Source organism: Adelges cooleyi, unplaced genomic scaffold (genome assembly GCF_023614345.1).
Source record: "Adelges cooleyi isolate 19-005CV unplaced genomic scaffold, UGA_ACOO_1.1 ACOO_flye_CR_arks_rails_tigmint_CR_PRNA_30, whole genome shotgun sequence".
NCBI classification, from domain to species: Eukaryota; Metazoa; Arthropoda; class Insecta; order Hemiptera; family Adelgidae; genus Adelges; species Adelges cooleyi.
Window position 1 is genome coordinate 21,403,324 of NW_026095971.1, and position 21,783 is coordinate 21,425,106.

A 21,783-nucleotide genomic window follows, 5' to 3' on the forward strand; every position below is an offset into this window, starting at 1 on the left:
AATTATGCATATTAATTTTTTAATTAGCCCATAATGGTTTTTATACCAAGTTCATCTTTAATTTGTACAATAACCGGTTACATGATAGTTTTCGATAACGTTTTATATATCTAATATTGACGGTTTTCCATTCGGTAAACTGTAATGTTAGCAGGTTGAGTTACATATTTTTAAAGTTGCTGAACATCGAGTATTAACTTTTTTTTATAGAAGAACATGAAATAGTTCTCAAAAAAAAAAAAAAAAAATACGCATAGCATAGTAATACACGTATCCTAATAGTTAAGGGTCAAACTATGTAAAGTCAATATTTCTACGTTTTCGCTAAAATAATGTAAATTCGGTAGCAAGAGCTACGCACTTCTCGTATACGACGGCTGACCGAATTTGTACGTTTATCAGTAAAATAACGTTTTATTATGTATATTATGTGTTCTAATAGTTATCGGTCAAACCACGTTAAAATCAATAGTCTGAGATTCTTAATTTTGATATGCAACAATCGAGCAAGTCTCAACGTTTTCGCTAAAAATAACGTAAATTCGGTATCAAAAGCTACCTACACAATTTTCTTATAAAACCGCCGATTCAATGTAAATGTTTATCGCTGAGAAATTTCTTGTCTATCAAAGGCCTAATAACAACGTCATGTTGAATCGTATAGGCAATCATTTGGTACGTTTGTTTGTGAAGCACCGTATCTGAGCTGTCGAGTTGATAATCCTGTGTTGAAGGCGATAATTTGGCCAAAGGGAGCAACACATTTAACATATTACCTATCATATTTTGTACCGTTTGCCCTCTTGCGTCCGAAGTTCAGAATTATTTAGTTGTTAATAATACTTTGTCCGTAATAAAATACAAAATCGATTACCGCAAAACGGGCAGTTCCGTGTTATATACGGTTAATTCCGTAGTCATACATTCAGTATAACTACAAATTACCAACAGTGCCATCTCGTTGCACGTGCAATTTATAACGCAATTTCGCAATCATGTACCGATTAATTTTTATGTTTCTCGCTGTAACCAGCGTTCGGTCCACACTAGTAACCGTAAACGTGGATACGTCGTCCGACAAAATTCAGTTCGATAAATGCTCCATCGTCTGCGGTCCCTGTGTTCTGTTATATGTTCGCGTCTGCCAATAAGTCTACCTACAGCTCTCTGCAAAAGTGTTTGCAAGCCACTGTGCGAAAAATCGTGTCAGTCGGTAAGTGGTTAATTGCAACTGCAGTTATCAGACTATGCAGTTTCCGTTTCACCTGATTTACACAGCATGGTGAATTTATTCCTTGTTATTTTCACTTTTTTCTCAGGATCCGAAAATAGCAATTACGATAACGTAAATCATAACGACACTTATGTGGAAGTACGTGATTCGGATTTAGACTCGGGAAAATGGACCAAAGATGATTGTAAAAAGACATCGTCTCCGGATGGTTTGAAAATCACAAAAGATATCCGGTGACCATTCGAGCGTGTGGCAAGGATCTATCGACGAAGGGTGTCAAAGGTTATTTTTACCTGGCGCTCAATAACGAGACGGAAAATGATTACAAGGTGACATTTAGCGTGCCGTCGATGATAACCGGTAAAAACAATTTTTCATTTGGATCCCCTTAAAAACGATGGGCCTATAAGTTGTGAGCCAGACGTGCAAGGCTCAAGTTCGATTCCATCGTCCATCCGCTGTTTTAGAGTAATATGATAACGTGCAACACTACCGTTATCGCATTGTATTTTCGGGCATTGTTGTAGTCTCAGTGAATATGTTTTGTAATAAAAATTGTATAATATATGCCATTAGTGTAGTGTTATTTTTTTGTAACAATAACAATTATAATTCCAAAGCTAAACATTTTTATTATTCAAAAACATTCTGTACTAGAAATAACACTTTCTAAGTTCAAACTGTATGCAAATTGTTTTCAATGTCTAAATTTTAATCTTATGTTGTTTGCGCATGTGCACCGTCTACGTATGAAATTTAATTGGAACTCCTATACTTTTCGGATATTCTGTTGAAGTTGAATATTTTGAAAACCAAAATGTTAAAAACCAGTTTTTATACTCAACAGCTGTTTAAAAGTTATAGCTATTGCAATTCAAATTAGTGCACTATTATAAAGCATTTATAGGTATGTTAAAACAAATAATTTGTAGTTCAAACTGTATGCTAACTTTAAAACTCTTATTCCGGATTTAAAAAAAAAAAACGTTATTTAAGCCACATAAAAATCTTATAAATATTATTATAATATAGTGCTGTGTGATTTTGTATTTTATACCGGACAAAGTATTATAAACAACTAAATAATTTTGCACTTTAGACACAAGAGGGCAAACGGTAAAGTTTATTAGTAAGAGCAGCGTTTATTGCTACCCTGGCAAAATTCACATACAGATATGGTGTTTCACAAACAAACGTACCAAATGATTGCCTACACTATTCAACATGACGTTGTTATTAGGCCCGTGATAGACAAGAAATTTCTTAGCGATAAATATATACATTGAATCGGCGGTTTTATAAGAAAATTGTGTAGGTAGCTTTTGATACCGAATTTACGTTATTTTTAGCGAAAACGTTAAAACTTGCTCGATTGTTGAGTACAAAATTAAAAATCTCAGATTATTGATTTTAACACAGTTTGACCCCATAACTTTTAGAATACGTATTATACATAATATAACTAAGCACTATTTGAAACTCGAGTGGCGAAAAATAAAAAAGTTTAAGTTTTCAAATTTTTGTCATTTTAGATTAGAAAGTGTAGAAAATGAATCGCCGTCGTATACATAGCATATTATGTATAGATCGACTCACCCAATTCATGTTATTGTAGCGATAAACCTACAATTTAGGTTAACTTTTTAAATTGAGAATAATATACTAAAAATGTTGACTGGTCGATAACCAGGATCGGATATCTATTTTTGAAGTAATTGAAGTTTTAAGTATAGAGCAGCAGAAATATGGAGTGTAGTATTATTTTTATCTGCGCGCATTTCCAACCGCACTTTCCCTCTCATCCTAACTTTAAAACTCTTATTCCGGATTTAAGAAAAAAACGCTATTTAAACCACATACAAATCTTAAAAATATTATTATAATGTAAAGCTGTGTATCTAAATAAAATGTTTTGATGAAAATTTAAAGAAAAAATGCTTAATTTTGAGTATTAATTGCTACAAATCCTAAAGTTTTTATTTTACATTTCACCAAAAATATTTTAATTAAGTACACAGCTATTTCAACCCTGTTGTCAACTCGAGAGCTCAGATATTATGGTGCTTCATAATCAAACGTACCAAATGATTGCCTATAGTGCTCGACATTTTATTATTTTTACATTAAAAATGTAGAAATTTATTCGATCGTCAAAAGAAGTGTGTAGGTCGACTCACCGAATTCATGTTCACATAGCAATAAACATAATGATTTGGTCAGCCGTGCTATACAAAAATTGTGTAGCTCTAGCTACCGAATTACATTATTTTTAGCTAAAACTTTGAAATTAGATATGTCGTTCAAACCACCTAGATACTTTATGTTACTTCAGCGAGAACGTAGGAACTTGCCTGGATTATTGTTTATTTTGAGTACAATAATAACGATAGATACTACTAAATTTCAAACGAGGTAACCGTTCGAAGAAGCAATTTTTTTTATAACAAAAGGTGTTCAAATTATTTTGGTTTCGTCACAAAAATATGAGAATTAAGCCAAAAAATGGTCGTATTTTGTTGAATTAAAATGTTTTTGTACAAACATTTAATTATGACGCCCCTTCTTCATAAAAACTTAATCATGTGTTTTGTTTAGCGTCGAGTGCTAAAATGTACGTATATAATACCGTAGATACAAATTTAATTATGAATCTACATACAATGGAAAATAAAACTATAAACATGTGACAGTAGGTATGACGTCATTTTCAGTAGTATTTTAATTAAAACCGTTTAATACGATAATTTAAATATTTTTATAAAATAACTTAAGCGATTACCGCAAATAACATACAAAATTTGCTTTGATGCAAATTCTCAACTATTACTATTTATTAGGAAGTATGTCGCAATATAAATATGTTGTTTATCTTTATCATAAAAATACTTAGTTAGTAAACAGGAAAATGGTAGACTGAACTGCACACATTTGTATACCACGGCCAATCAAATTTCTACGTTTTTGCTAAGAATAACATAAATTCAGTAGCTAGAGCTACTCACTTTTTGTACACAACGGCTGACTGAATTTGTACGTTTATCGCTATAATACATGAATTCAGTGATTCGATCTACACACGCTGAAAATTCGGTAGGCTGAACTGCACACATTTGGATACCACTGCCAATCTAATTTATACGATTTCGCTACCATAACCATAAATCGGTAGATAGAGCTACACACTTTTGTGTACGACGGCTGACTTTATATATTTATCGCTATAATACCATAAATTTGGTAAGTCGATCTATACACATTATGCATACGACGATCGAGTCAATTTCTACATTTTCTAATGTAAAAATAACAAAAAGTTGATTAGTCAAACATTTTTTTTTTCTGCCAATTTAGTTTCAATGTTGAAAAATCAGGCAAAATTGATACTTTTTTGTAATATCAGTAGAAACTATTTGAAGAATAATGATAGCCGTATTATGGTCACAAAGACAATTTTTGATTAGAAAATTATACCTTAACTATAACTAGAACACAAAATAATTAAGTATAATTATTAATTCGTGCTCATAATGATATAAAAAAAGGTAATTTTTTATTTATACAATAATAAGCTGAATATTAATGCAATGAAGTTGCTATAATTTTTTTTAATATTATTAATATCCTAATAGTAATGATGTACAACTATGGCCGATCTAATTTTTACGTTTTGCTAAAAATAACGTAAATTCAGTAGCTAGAGCTACACACTTTTTGTACACGACGGCTGACCGAATTTGTACGTTTATCGTTTATATTAACACGAATTCGGTGAGTCAATCTAGGTCAATCTGGTTGAGAATTTTCTTCATTTTTCAAAATAGAAATCACAATAAGTAGGTCACACATACTATCATTCTTTTTACTTTTTGCCCTCTTGTGTCTGAAGTTCAGAATTATTGTACAAAATGTAAAATCGATTATTGCGAAACTGGCAATTCCTTGGTATATATACGGTCAATCCAGTAGTCAAACATTCAGTACAACTACAAATTACACACAGTACTGACTCGTTGCTTTTACATTTTATAACGCAATTTCGCAATCATGTACCGATTAATTTTTGTGTTTCTCGCTGTAACCAGCGTTCGGTCCGCAATCATAACCTTGAACGTAAATACGCAATCCGGCGACAATCCGAATGTAATTTCTAATTCCGATCCAAATAATGTTATAATGTATGCAGAAGCCCAAAAAGCGGCATTTACGATTAAGTACAACTACGCCGACAGTCATTTGGAAGTACGTGACTCATTTTTAAGCTTTGGAAAATGGACCGATGGTAAATGTAATGAGTTAACGTCTCCAAATGGTTCGAAAATCTCAAAAGATAATCCGCTGACCGTTCGAGCGTGCGGCCGTGAACATTCGCCGTCGGGTGTCACTGGTTATTTATTCCTGAGGAAGCAAGGCGAGACGGAGAATGATTACAAGTTGACGTTTGATGTGCCGTGGGGAGCAGGTGCTAACAAGTTTGTGTTGACCGCCCTTAAAGATGAACCGACTGTATCTTGTGAGCTAGCCCCTGATAGTGGGTCAAGTATGGTTAATAAATCTATTCGCTGTTTTAGAGTTCTATAATGTACGACATTACTGTAACCGCACTGTATTGGTGTAGTCTTGGTGAATACTTTGTGTAATAAAAATTGTATTTTTTGGCAATAATGTATTCTTAAGTGAACACTTTTGTAATAAAAATTGTATATTTGGATATTAGTGTAGTCTTATCGTGCTGTAATAAAAATTATAATTTCAGAGCAAAATATAGATTGTTTTTTTTATTAACATTTCCATTAAATAAAATGTACTGCCTTAATTGTCGTTTGAAAATTTGTATGAAAAATCACTTATGTATTATTTTCTGTTATACAACATACACACTAAAGATGGGTATCCAGCGATCTGGGTTTTAACAAAAAAGTGCTATTTATGCCACCTAAACATATTATTAGGTACAATGAATAGCCATGTACTGTAATTAAAACCGTTTAATACGATAATTTAAATATTCTTATAAAATAACTTAAGCGATTACCGCAAATAACATACAAAATTTGCTTTGATGCAAATTCTCAACTATTACTATTTATTAGGAAGTATGTCGCAATATAAATATGTTGTTAATCTTTATCATAAAAATACTTAGTTAGTAAACAGGAAAATGTTATTGAAAAACAAGATTGTTTTTGTAAACACTCGTGCAGTGCTCACGGGTATAACCTTTTGACATAAATAGGATTTGGTTTAAGGGTTCGGGGCTGATTCAATCTGTAACGTTTTTACGTATAACATAAAACATTAACTAATGACGGGCATTTTTTGAGTTGAATATAAAGTGTGCGAATACTATGTTGAACTAAAACGATAACTATACATATTTTTATAGTTTTCATTTTAAGGGGCCTCTACACCTGCGTATTTTTAGTCAAAAACATCTCATTCTACTTCAAACTCCTAAAAATACTCCGATTTGAGTTTTGAAAAACATTTAAATTCTTCATAACATTCTCAAGAAGCACATTGTTAAAATTATTTTTTGTTAATTAATTATTTCAGATAAAAATTGCAGGTTTTACATTTAATTAATTAACTAACTAAAAATAATTGTAAAATTGTGCCACAGTAATTGCCTTGAAAATGTTATAAACAAAAAAAATGTTTCTCTAACTCTTAAATCGATGCATTCTTAGGGTCAGTACGTATGTAGTAGCAACATAAGTTTTTAACTTCAACTTGATGCTATACCGACAATCTTTGAATGTATACCAGAGCGTGTTACTATGTTGAAAATTTAGCCATTGATGAACACGAGACTATAATTAAATGTTTTTTTGTAATATAATTTATAAACTTTTATAGTTCATGAAATAAGGATTTAATCAATATTAATTAAAATTTTACCGGCTGAAAAATTCGGTAGGCTGAACTGCACACATTTGTATACCACGGCCAATCAAATTTCTACGTTTTTGCTAAGAATAACATAAATTCAGTAGTTAGAGCTACACACTTTTTGTGTACGACGGCTGACTGAATTTGTACGTTTATCGCTATAATACATGAATTCAGTGATTCAATCTACACACGCTGAAGAATTCGGTAGGCTGAACTGCACACATTTGTATACCACTGCCAATCTAATTTATACGATTTCGCAAAGAATACCGTAAATTCAGTAGAGCTACACACTTTTTGTGTACGACGGCTGACCGACTTTATATATTTATCGCTATAATACCATGCATTTGGTAAGTCGATTTATACATATTATGCATACGACGGTCGAATCACTTTCCAAATGTTCTTATATAAAAAAAAAAAAGTTAATTAGTCAAACTTTTTTTTTTTGCCAATTGAGTTTCAATGTTGAAAAATCAGGCGAAATGAATACTGTTTTTTTTGTATATCAGTGAAAATTATTTGAAGAATGATAGCCGGTTATGGACACAAAGACGCCGTTTGATTAGAAAACTCTACCTAACTATAACCATTTAACTCAAAGCTATAACTAGTACACAAAATAATGAAGCATATTAATTAATTGTTCTCATAATAATACATGTAAGAAATTAATTTTTTATTTATACAATAATATGTTGAATATTAATGCATTGAAGATGGTATAATATCAATAGTCTGAGATTCTATATCGAAGCTGTCGAGTTGATAACCCTGTGTGTGAAGGCAATAATGTGGCCAGAAAGTCAATGAACTGAATGTATTATCTATATTATTTTGTACTGTTTGTCCTCTTGTGTCCGAAGTTCAGAATTAATTAAGTGATTAATAAATTAAGTGGTTTAAAATACTTGTCCAGTACAATATATAAAATTGATTACTAGTGAGTAGAAGTACAACTGCGTCGACAGTTATTTGGAAGTACGTGACTCATTTTTAAGCTATGGAAAATGGGCCGATAGAGATTGTAATGAGATAACATCTCCAAATGGTTCGAAAATGTCAAAAGATAATCCGCTGGCCATTCGAGCGTGTGGCCGTGAACATTCGCCGTCGGGTGTCACTGGTTATTTGTTCCTGAGGAAGCAAGGCGAGACGGAGAATGATTACAAGTTGACGTTTGATGTGCCGTGGGGAGCAGGTGCTAACAAGTTTGTGTTGACCGCCCTTAAAGATGAACCAACTGTATCTTGTGAGCTAGCCCCTGATAGTGGGTCAAGTATGGTTAATAAATCTATTCGCTGTCTCAGAGTTCAATAACGTGCAATATTGCCGTAATCGCATTGTAGTTTTAATGAATACTTTGTGTAATAAAAATTGTATATTTCGTTATTAGGTGCCCCTAGTCTTATCGTATTATATTAAAAATTATACTTTCAGAGCAAAATATGTACATATATTTTTAAACATTACCATTAAATTTAATTTACTGACTTAATTGTCATTTGAAAATTTGATTGAAAAAACACTAATTGTATTATTGTCTGTTATATAACATCCGGTAATCCGAATTTTCACAAAAAAATGCTATCTTTTTTTACTATCTTTTATCAAAAAACGTTAACAATATGTTATTAATGTAAACATTAATAATAGTGAACTATTTAAAAATTTTAATAAATAATGTTACGTATTAGTTATTTATTATGTTACAGCTTACATTTCGAATCGGTATGAATCTAATGAACTAACAATACACTTCTAATCTGATATACACTTCAATTATATTGTAATTACATGATTAATACAAATTATAACAAATATTAAATAAATAAAATATAATTCCAAATGTTGGGCTTTTACTTTTCAATGTGGTAGTAACAATGTGCTAAATGTACAGTGCAAATGGTAACAATCATTTTAGAGAGGTAAATATTTTAAGAGACATATGGTATACCATATGGTATTAAGGACATCGAATCCATGGACCATGGCCGTATTCAGTGGGGGGGGGGGGGTTTGAACCCGGACCCCCCACCCCGAAATTTCATCGAAAAATGTTTGTATTACCTTGCCTTTATGTCTTTTGTTCCATTTTTCTAAAAAGTATTCTTGAAAATGATGTAAAAAAAGAAAAATATTTTGATGTAAGTTTTCTTTTAACTTTAAAGCCTAAAATAGAATTAAATAAAAATAAATACGTGATATTATCGTTACCGCCTGCTTAGGCTTATGGACACGCCAATGAATTTTAGTTTTTTTCGAATTTCGTTGGTGTACCTAATTGAAAGACGTCCATAAGGAGGAATACATTACTTATACCAGATCATGCACTAGAAAAATGTCTAGAATTAACAAACCAGACATATAAAAAAACTAAAAAGTAGAAAATAATTTTCAATATAGAAATCAATTAATAAAAAATAAATAGTATTATTGTGAAAAAAACGTGGGGTGCTACATATATCAGTTTTTGAAAAGCGCCCCACACTTTTTTCACAATAATACTATTTATTTTTTATTAATTGATTTCTATATTGAAAATTTTTATTAATTGATTTCTATATTGAAAATTATTTTCTACTTTTTAGTTTTTTTAAACTATATATTTTTTTTTTATTTTCCGCTTTTTAGTTCGATGTGCTTTAAAATCGTGTTTTTTAATTCTAGTACATACGTGTCTCTATTACTTGATAACTTCAGGTAAACAACAATGAATACACGCATGTACGTTCGGTTGCCTATCTCTTTTAGTTACATAGTTACATACAAACATACAAACAAACATACATACAAGTGAAGCTAATATAAGCGTGTTAAAAAATGTTTTTTCAATTATTTTATTTTGAATTTAAACAGTAAGAATTTTAGGTAGGGGCGTTTCAAGCAATTGGGGACTTACGCATAGATGTCGATCCGGGCATAACTTAATGACTAACTTAAGACCAACTTAATGACTAAAATATCCCGGTATCGGCAGACGTTGCGTATAATAGAGTACGAAGGAGGTTATCCAGTAGGATCACGGGATAGATATTGGTAATTTGATTTACAAAAAAATCTTGTTGGTGTACAAAATGTTGTGACTTGATTAACTGGACGCAAATTTTAAAGTAAATAATTCATTTTTACTGAGCAGAAAATGTGAAAGGTTTATGAACTATAACGAGAACGACCACAACGCGAAAGTGAAAAGTTACAAACGAACAAATTGTTTAAGTAGTTTAGTTCAATTATCTGAAATGACAATAGCGCTAAAATGTATAAATTTACTTAAATAAATAAATTATAATTGATCTAAAAACTTTTATATTCGACAGTTGTAATAATTTATGTTTTTGCCATTAAGTTGAAAAAATTCGAAGGTCAAACAGCACACTTTTGTGTGCCACCGATCTAATTTCTACGTTTTCGATGAAAATAACGTAAATTTGGTAGCTACACAATTTTGTGTAAGACGGTTGACCGAAATTCTATGTTTATTGCTTTAATAACAAGACTTTGGTGAGTCGATAAATGAATAGACACTAGACTTTACTCATACGACGGCCGAGTCAATTTCTACATTGTCTATTGTAGTAATAACAAAAATTAGGTTATTCGTTTTTTTTTGAAAAACCAAAGGTACGTGTAACATATTTTTAAAAAGAAATTTGTTTACAAATGGTTTTCAATAATAACATGGTTTATGTAGCTATAGCTTCAAGTTCATTTAATTATTAAAGGGAGCAAGTTGTACATCTTTTAAAATATTATAATATGTAAGTTATAGCTTCAAACATGTTGTTAAGGTGTAAATATTTAAAGTAAAAAACTTTTTAAAGTTTTGAATAAATAATGTAATGTAACAAGGTGATAAATCAATAAAATATAGTATTTAGTAGGATTAGGGCTAAGTATATTGCAACCAGACTACACGCAACCAGAACGTTTTATGTGACAGATAAAGTTAGTAATTCTTGCGGGAAAAAATCAAGTCATGTATGATAATAGCGTTGCGAGCACAATTTTTTGGTTCTTTATTTTATAGCACATGATGCAGAGATCTCTTGTACGCCATTGGGTTATAGTATATTAACTGCTATGAGAATGGATTGAATATTGAAAATTTAACAAAAAAATACTTAGTTGTAAGTATTAATTGACATAAATCCGAAATGAAGTTTTATTTTACAATTTCATCAAAAATATTTTAATTAAGTACACAGCTATTCATTGTACCTAATAATTTGTTTAAGTGACATAAATACCATTTTTTTTGTAAAAATTGTATGTATGTTGTATAACAGAAAATAATGCGATTAGTGTTTTTTCATACAAATTTTCATACGACAATTAAGACAGTACATTTTATTTAATGGAAATGTTAATAAGAAAACAAATATATATTTTGCTCTGAAATTATAATTTTTATTACAGTATGATAAGACTACACTAATAACCAAATATACAATTTTTATTACTAAACGTGTTCACTAAAGAATACACTATTGCCAAAAAATACAATTTTTATTACACAAAGTATTCATTAAAACTACAATGCGGTTACAGTAATGTTGCACATTATAGAACTCTAAAACAGCGAATAGATTTATTAACCATACTTGACCCGCTATCAGCGGCTAGCCCACAAGATACAGTCGGTTCATCTTTAAGGGCGGTCAACACAAACTTGTCTTTACCTGCCCACGGCACATCAAACGTCAACTTGTAATCATTCTCCGTCTCGCCTTGCTTCCTCAGGTATAAATAACCAGTGACACCCGACGGCGAATGTTCACGGCCACACGCTCGAATGGCCAGCGGATTTTCTTTTGAGATTTTCGAACCATTTGGAGACGTTACCTCGTTACATTTACCATCGGTCCATTTTCCAAAGCTTAAAAACGAGTCACGTACTTCCAAATAACTGTCGGCGTAGTTGTACTTGATCGTAAATGCCGCTTTTTGTTTTTCTGCATACATTATAACATTATTTGGATCGGAATTCGAAATTACATTCGGATTTTCGCCGGATTGCGTATCTACGTTCAAGGTTATGATTGCGGACCGAACGCTGGCTACAGCGAGAAACACAAAAATTAATCGGTACATGATTGCGAAATTGCGTTATAAAATGTACAAGCAACGGGTCAGCACTGTTTGTAATTATTTGTAGTTAAACTGAATGTAGGACTACGGAATCCACGGTATATATACCACGGAATTGTCTGTTTGGCAGTAATCAGTTTTATAAATTTAACAGGAACAAGTATTATAAACAACCTGATATTCTGAACTTCGGACACAAAACGGCAAATAGTACAACGTGTGATAGATAATATGTTAAGTTTATTGCTACCCTGGCCAAATTATCGTCTCTAACACAGGGTTATCAACTCGAGAGCTCAAATGTGGACTCTGTAGATAACTTTTAAAAACTAAAACATCTTCATTGCAATAATCTTTAACATGTATAAATTAAAAATTTACTTTTTTTATACCATTCCGGGGTTATCAAATATGCTTAATTATTTTTAACAATATAAAAGTATAGTTATCTAATCAAACGAAGTTTTGTGTACGCATGAGTTTTTGAAAATGTATTAATTTTATTTCAGCAAAAATCGAGTGACCTACGTTTTGTTATTATTACATTAGACAATGTAGAAATTGACTCGTCCGTCGAATGAGTAAAGTATACTCTTATATCAACTTATCGAATTCATGATATTAAATCAATAAACATAGAAATTCGGTTAGCCGTCGTGTACAAAAAATGTGTAGCTCTAGCTACCGAATTAATGTTATTTTTAGCGAAAACATAGAAATTAGATCAGCCATAGTTTGACATCATTACTATTAGGACAGATGTATTATTTGTATATGTATTACTATATATGTACATACTATAAATGTGTATTTATATACACGTTTGTACAGGTATTTTTAAAATCTTGCAAAATTAATTTAACCCACTTCCCGATGTCGTAAAAGGCTGAAACTTAGCACACACACTCATTTTAGATGTCAATACAGTGTTCCATCATATAATTGGGACTCAGACATCCAGATCGCAAATTCCGAGGGGTCAAAAATGGGGTTCATATCACTAAAATTTCATGTTTATCAAATATTTCAAAATTATTTAGTAATTTATTCACAAATTATTAAGTACCTTTAATAGAACTAATAAATAAAATGAATTAATTAAAAAAAACTTTCTAAAAACATACTTTTCTAAAAGAAGTAAAAAACTAATTTTACTACAAGAACAATTTACCAATCAGTTGTAGCACATTTTATTTAAAATGTCAATTACTTTGAAAATAACCGAAAATAACTACAATTTTAAATAATTTTAAACATTTTAAAATGTTTACTAAAAAGCAAAGCGTGGGCCCTATTCAACGTTATACGTTAATATCGTAAAATAAATAAAGTTCAAGTGTTCGACATTTTGTTATTTTTACATTAAAAAAATATAGAAAATTCTCGACTGTCTTATGAATAAAGTGTGTAGATTGACTCACTGAATTCATGTTATCATAGCGATAAACGTACATACGGTCAGCCGTCGTGTACAGAAAGTGTGTAGCTAGTACCGAATTAACGTCAGTTTTTTTAAGATTTAATCAGCTTTAATAGATATATAAATTTAACTATTTGACAACTGAGGATTGCCTCATCTGAAAACTATTGATGTGTACATTTTTAATAAGAAATATCGGTTGTCTATGTTTAAAAAAAAAAAAAAATAATAATAACCGTCTTCAACTTGATGCTATTCCAGCAGTCTTTGAAAGTGTACCATAGCGTGTTTTTCTGTCGAAAATGTTGCCATTGATGAACATGAGACTGTGAATTTTTTTTGTAAAAAATTTTATAAACTTTTTTAGTTCATGAAATAAGGATTAAATCAATATTAATTAAAATTTTACTAGCTGAAAAGTTTGGTAGGCTGAACTGCACACATTTGTATATCATGGCCAATTTAATTTCAACGTTTTCGCCAAGAATACCGTAAATTCGGTAGATAGAGCTACACACTTTTTGTACATGACGGCTGACCGAATTTGTATGTTTATCGCTATAATAACACGAATTCAGTGAGTCGATTTACACAATTTATACATACCACGGTCGAGAGTTTGCTTCACTTATGAATGTAAAAATACAAAAAGTCGATAACTCTAACGTTTAACAATACAAAAATATATATATATATACTATATAAAATGTAAATATTTGTATATATTTATACATTTTATGTATTAGTAATAATTTGTATATTATTTATTATAATTTTTGTTTTGCCAATAAGTTGAAAAATTTCAAATTCCATACGACAGAGGCACAATATTAAAATTATTTTTTGTTTATTAATTATTTCAGTTAAAACAATGTAAAAACTTTTAATTTAATAACTAATTATATAATTTATTAACTAAAATTAATTTTAAAATTGTGCCTCGAAAATGTTATAAAGAATTTAAATGTGACTTTAAATCTTAAATCGATGCATTCTTAGGGTCAGTATATTTGAAGTAGAAACATAAGTTTTTAACTTCAACTTGATGCTATACCGACAATCTTTGAAAGTATATACCAGAGCTCGTTACTCTGTTGAAAATTTGGCCGCATTGATCAGCATGAGACTGCGAATAAATGTTTTTTGTAATATAATTTATAAACTTTTTTATTTCTTGAAATGAGATTTCAATCAGTATTTATTAAAATTTTACTGGCTAACAAATTCGGTAGGCTGAACTGCACACATTTGTATACCACGGCCAATATAATTTCTATGTTTTCGCAAAGAATACCGTAAATTCGGTAGATAAAGCTACACACTTTTTGTGTACGATGGCTGACCGAATTTGTACGTTTATCGCTAAAATAACATGAATTCAGTGAGTCGATCTACATAATTTATACATAAGACGGTCGAGAATTTCCTTCATTTTTTAATGTGAAAATAACAAAAAGTCGATTACTCTAACTATTTTATTTTATACAATATTAACAATATTTATAATATATTATATTATACATACTATATATTAGTAACATTTTCTATATTATTTATTATAATTTCAGTTTTTGCCATTAAGTTGAAAAAATCCGATTTCCATACGAGGGCCAGAAATTATTTATAAAATAATGATAGCCGATTGTAAAAAATCATGCGGACACAAAGTCCTTGTTTGATTAGATAATTATACAATTTACGCATTTACATTTATTTAATAAGCCCGAAATGGTATTAAAAAAAAAATTTTAATTTATACAAATAGCATGTTAAATAATACTGCAACGAAGACGATGACGGTTTTCAAAATTATAAAATTCTTAAGGTCACACATTTGTATACCACGGCCAATCTAATTTCTACGTTTTCGCTAAAAATAACGTAAATTCGGTAGCTAGAGCTACACACTTATTGTACACGACGGCTGACCGACTTTATATATTTATATATCTATCATGAATTTGGTAAGTCGATTTATACTACATTATGCATACGATAGTCAAGTCAATTTCTACATTTTCTAATGTAAACATCACAAAAAGTAGGTCACTCAATTTCTTTAATTTTTTTTGCCAATTCATTTTAAAATTTAAAAAAATTAAATAAGATTTATAATTTTTTTTAAATATCGGTGAAATTATGATAATACTGTCGGACAATACGAACTTTTTAAATTTTAGGCAATAGACAAAAACGATTTAGTGACCGTTTTTATATTTTTATTCATTAAAAAATGTACTCACTGTATTCACGTTATTATAGCGATGAACATACAAATTCGGTCAGCCGTCATGTACAAAAAGTGTGTAGCTCTATCTACCGAATTTACGGTATTCTTGGCGAAAACGTTGAAATTAGATTGGCCATGATATACAAATGTGTGCAGTTCAGCCTACCAAACTTTTCAGCTAGTAAAATTTTAATTAATATTGATTTAATCCTTATTTCATGAACTAAAAAAGTTTATAAAATTTTTACAAAAAGTTCATTCAGTTGCGTCACTGCAACTGAATTTACGTTATTTTTAGCGAAAACGTAGAAATTAGATCGGTTGTTGTATACATAAGTGTGCAGTTTGACCTAACTCGATAACAAATACAGAAATTATAACTAATAATATAGAAAATATTACTATATTATGCGTTTTCATTTCAATAATCAAGAACTATTTTACGTTCTTTTATAAAATAAAAAACGTCAAACTCGATTTGCAGCAACTTTTAAAAATGTGTAACTCAACCTGCCAACATAACTTTACCCTAATAGAAAAACGTTGATATTGGATGTATATTTTCTTTTTGTGTTGAGTTTTATTTTACATTTTCATCAAATATATAAGCTATATATGCTTCTTCATAGTGCACCAATTTGAACTTTTAGTAGCTATAACTTTTGAACAATCAAGTACAAGAACTTGTTTTTAACATTTTTTTCTTCTTCAAAGTATTCAATTTTAACAGAATATCTCGAAAAAAATAGGGTGTCTATATGGATTTCATAATTAGATGGTGCACTTGCACAAACATCCTAAGGTTAAAATTTAGCTTTTGGAAACATATGATGAACATAAAAATTTGGTCAGCCGTCGTATACAAGATGTGTGTAGCTCTAGCTACCGAATTTACATTATTTTTAGCGAAAACGTAGAAATGAGATGGGCCGTGTTTTACAAAAGTGTGCCGTAAGACATTCAGAATTTTATAATTTTGTGGATAAAAGTTGAAGACGGTTATTTTGTTATTTTTTAAACATACACAACCGGTATTTCACAGGGGAAAAAAGAAATTATAATGAATTTCGAATATAACATAAACTTTTACACAAACGACTCAATTTATGTTATTTTAGCGAAAAAATTGAAACTTGCACGATTGTTGTATATAAAGTTAAGAGTTTCAGACTATTGATTTTAACATAGTTTGACCTCATCGCGCTTAGGATATTTATACCACTGTACTTTACGTTTATTTTTTAATTAAGAACTATTTTATTAAAAAACCGTTAAAACTCGTTTTGCAGCCACTTTTAACAATATTTTACTGGACCTGTCAACAACTTTACTTTACCTAAATAATAATAATAATATTTATTTAATAAACTCCCGAAGGCATTAAGTACAGTAAAATACAATAATATAAATTCAATAAATAATAATTTTAAAATCAATGCAGATCGTACAAAGCGGTTAATTATAAACAAAACATTAACATACAGACCCTTCGAGTGATAACATTTTTTGTTTTATATAAAAAGAAAAAATTATACATTAGACATGCAGATATAATACTAAAATACATAGAAATACAGACTAATGACTAAGAATACTATCACGTATTTCGATGCAGGACGAAGAGAATAAATGAACCGTTGAAGTGCTATTACATGAGGCCAACTACCTATCAATAGAAGTAAAGTAGCCGTACAGTGTTCTATGCTTTGAAAGGTAAAATGTTGGACGGCTTTTAGAGTTGGAGGGAACTGCTAGATTAAGTTGCCTAAAAGATGGCTATCATCAATTGAGCCATGAATTATATTACAAATAAAAGTAACTTTATCTCGTTTTTTTTAATTGAAACTCATTTACAAAAAATCTAAATGATCGAGTGACCTAACTTTTGTGATTTTTAGTCTATCGTCGTATGAATAAAGATCTACACGATCGACACACCGATCGTTTAATACGATAATTTAAATATTTTTGTAAAATAACTTAAGCGATTTACGCAAATAACATACAAAATTTGCTTCGATGCAAATTCTCAACTATTACTATTTACTAGGAATCATGTCGCAATATAAATATGTTGTTCATCTTTATAATAAAAATACTTAGTTAGTAAACAGGAAAATTTGATTGAAAAACAAGATTGTTTTCGAAACACTCGTGTAGTGCTGGCGTGTACAACCTTTTGGCATAAATAAAATTTGGCTTAAGGGTTCGGGGGTGATTAAATCTGTAACTATTTTATGTATGCATAACACGTGTGTATTATTGTTTGGCTGTTTATATGTAATATTATAACTTATTATTGTAATTACGGTACGATATTCTGTTTACAATTTTAACTAAAGACGAGCATTTCTTGAGTTGAAAAAAAAGTGTGCGAATACTATGTTGAACTAAAACGAGAACTATACATAATTTTATAGTTTTCATTTTAAGAGGCCTGTACACCTGCGCATTTTTGGTCAAAAACATCTCATTTTACTTTAGACGTACTGGTTCAAGAATACTCCGATTTAAGTTTTGAAAAAGCATTTGGATTCTTCATAACGTTTTCAAAACAATGACAGAGGAACAATATTAAAATTATTTTTTGTTAAATAATTATTTCAGATAAAAATTACAGGTTTTACATTTAATTAATTAACTAACTAAAAATAATTGTAAAATTGTGCCACAGTAATTGCCTTGAAAACGTTATATACAAAAAAAATCTTTCTCTAACTCTGAAATCGATGCATTTTTAGGATCAGTACGTTTGTAGTAGAAACATAAGTTTTTTAACTTCAACTTGATGCTATACCGACAATCTTTGAATGTATACCAGAGCGCGTTACTGTGTTGAAAATTTAGACATTGATGAACATGAAACTATGAATAAATGTTTTTATGTAATATAATTTATAAACTTTTATAGTTCGTGAAATAAGGATTAAATCAATATCAATTGAAATTTTACCGGCTGAAAAATTCGGTAGGCTGAACTGCACACATTTGTATACCACGGCCAATCAAATTTCTACGTTTTTGCTAAGAATAACATAAATTCAGTAGTTAGAGCTACACACTTTTTGTGTACGACGGCTGACTGAATTTGTACGTTTATCGCTATAATACATGAATTCAGTGATTCAATCTACACACGCTGAAAAATTCGGTAGGCTGAACTGCACACATTTGTATACCACTGCCAATCTAATTTATATACGATTTCGCAAAGAATACCGTAAATTCAGTAGAGCTACACACTTTTTGTGTACGACGGCTGACCGACTTTGATATATTTATCGCTATAATACCATGAATTTGGTAAGTCGATCTATACACATTATGCATACGACGGTCGAGTCAATTTCTACATTTTCTAATGTAAAAATAACAAAAAGTTGATTAGTCAAACATTTTTTTTTCTGCCAATTAAGTTTCAATGTTGAAACGCCAGGCAAAATTAATACTTTTTTGTAATATCAGTAGAAACTACTTGAAGAATAATGATCATAGCCGATAATGGACACAAAGACACTGTTTGATTAGACAACTATACTTTAACTATAACTAATACACAAAATAATTGAATATAATAATTAATCGTGCTCATAGTGATTTAAAAACAAGTTAATTTTAAAATGTATACAATAATATGCTGAATATTAATGCAATGAAGATGTTATAATTTTATTAAAAGTTGCTGCAAATCGAGTTTTAACGTATTTTGATAAATGAACGTAAAATATGACTTGAAAAAAAAGTTTGCATAAACGCATAGTGTAGTAATATATATAAATATCCTAATAGTAATGATGTAAAAATATGGCCGATCTAATTTCTACGTTTCGCTAAAAATAACGTAAATTCGGTAGCTAGAACTACACACTTTTTGTACACGACGGCTGACCGAATTTGTACGTTTATCGCTATATTAACAAGAATTCGGTGAGTCGATCTGCACATTTTATGCATACGACGGTTGAGAATTTTCATATTATCATTTTTTTTTTACTTTTTGCCCTCTTGTGTCTAAAGTTCAGAATTATTGTACAAAATGTAAAATAGATTATTGCGAAACGGGCCATTCTTCGGTATATATACGGTCGATTCAGTAGTCAAACATTGAGTTTAACTACAAATTACAAACAGTGCTGACCCGTTGCTTGTACATTTTCTAACACAATTCGCAATCATGTACCGATTAATTCTTGTGTTTCTCGCTGTATCCAGCGTTCGGTCCGCAATCATAACCGTGAACGTGGATACGCAATCCGGCGACAATCCGAATGTAATTTTGAATTCCGATCCAAATAATGTTATAATGTATGCAGAAAACCAAAAAGCGGCATTTACGATCAAGTACAACTACGCCGACAGTCATTTGGAAGTACGTGACTCGTTTTTAAGCTTCGGAAAATGGGCCGATGGTAAATGTAATGAGTTAACGTCTCCAAATGGTTCGAAAATCTCAAAAGAAAATCCGCTGGCCATTCGAGCGTGTGGCCGTGAACATTCGCCGTCGGGTGTCACTGGTTATTTATACCTGAGGAAGCAAGGCGAGAAGGAGAATGATTACAAGTTGACGTTTGATGTGCCGTGGGGAGCAGGTGCTAACAAGTTTGTGTTGACCGCGCTTAAAGAAGAACCGGTTATATCTTGTGAGCTAGCCCCTGATAGCGGATCAAGTATGGTTAATAAAGCTATTCGCTGTTTTAGAGTTCAATAATTTTCAACATTACCGTAATCGCATTGTATTGGTGTAGTCTTAGTGAATACTTTGTGTAATAAAAATTGTATTTTTTGGCAATAGTGTATTCTTTAGTGAACACGTTTTGTAATAAAAATTGTATATTTGGTTATTAGTGTAGTCTTATCGTATTGTAATAAAAATTATAATTTCAGAGCGAAATATATATTGGGTTTTTTATTAACAATTCCATTAAATAAAATGTACTGCCTTAGTTTTCGTTTGAAAATTTGTATGAAAAAACACTAATTGTGTTATTTTCTGTTATACAACATACACACTAACGATGGGTATCCGGTAATCCGAATTTTGACAAAAAAATGGTATTTATATCACTTAAACATATTTTTAGGTACAATGAATAGCTGTGTACTTAATTAAAATATTTTTGATGAAATGACAAATAAAACTTCATTTCGGATTTGTAGCAATTTATACCCAAAATTAAGTATTTTTTTTTTAAGAAGTTTTGAACGGGTACCGACAACCGCACACTGCGCCATTGTCTGCAATTACAAGCAGTATGATTTTGATAATAGTTACGGATACTGGTCGTATACAAGAAGTGTGCAGTTTGACCTAACTTGATAACAATTACAGAAATTATAACAAATAATATAGAAAATATTATTATACTATGCGTTTTAATTTCAATTTAATCAACATCTATTTACACATTCTTTTATCAATATAAACGTTAAACTCGATTTGCAGCAACTTTTAACAATATTTTACTGGACCTGCCAACTTAAGTTGATCCTAATGGATAAACGTCAATATTGGATGTATAAAATATGGCTGAAAAATAATTATAACATCTTCATTGCATCTGGATTTAACATGTTATTGTAAAAATTAAACAATTATCCTATTTTTTTAAAATTATTATGAGCACGATTTATTATGTTACAGATTATAAAATGAATAAATATGCTTACTCGTTTTCAAATTATGAAAGTAGTATACTATAATATTATTAAGACGGTTACGAAAAAAAATTTCAAATAAAAAGGTTATAGTTTTTAATCAAATCTTTTATATAAAAAAAATTTCAAGATCTATTTTACGTTCTTTTATTAAAAAACATTTAAACTTGATTTTTAGTTATTGACACATTTTTACTTAAGTAACGTAAAAACATGAATTATTGTGATTTAATTATGATTAATTGCAGTTTATTATGT

The 21,783-nt window shown here is 30.2% G+C and overlaps 1 protein-coding gene across 1 annotated transcript; it reads left to right on the forward strand.

Moving 5' to 3' along the window:
* Window positions 1-5,245: 5,245 nt before the first annotated feature.
* On the forward strand, window positions 5,246-20,763 carry LOC126838581 (uncharacterized). Its single transcript, XM_050573106.1, has 2 exons — window positions 5,246-5,693; window positions 20,460-20,763. The coding sequence occupies exons 1-2, from the start codon at window positions 5,279-5,281 to the stop codon at window positions 20,576-20,578; spliced, it is 534 nt and encodes a 177-aa protein (XP_050429063.1). The 5' UTR covers window positions 5,246-5,278; the 3' UTR covers window positions 20,579-20,763.
* Window positions 20,764-21,783: the final 1,020 nt, after the last annotated feature.

What these genes read in the sequence shown, in the direction of transcription:
- LOC126838581 (XM_050573106.1), top strand. Translation starts at nt 5,279, where the DNA reads ATGTACCGATTAATTTTTGTGTTTCTCGCTGTAACCAGCGTTCGGTCC. An exon ending in TGATGTGCCGTGGGGAGCAG is followed by an intron (nt 5,694 to 20,459) that starts GTGCTAACAAGT and finishes CGTGGGGAGCAG; the next exon opens with GTGCTAACAAGTTTGTGTTG.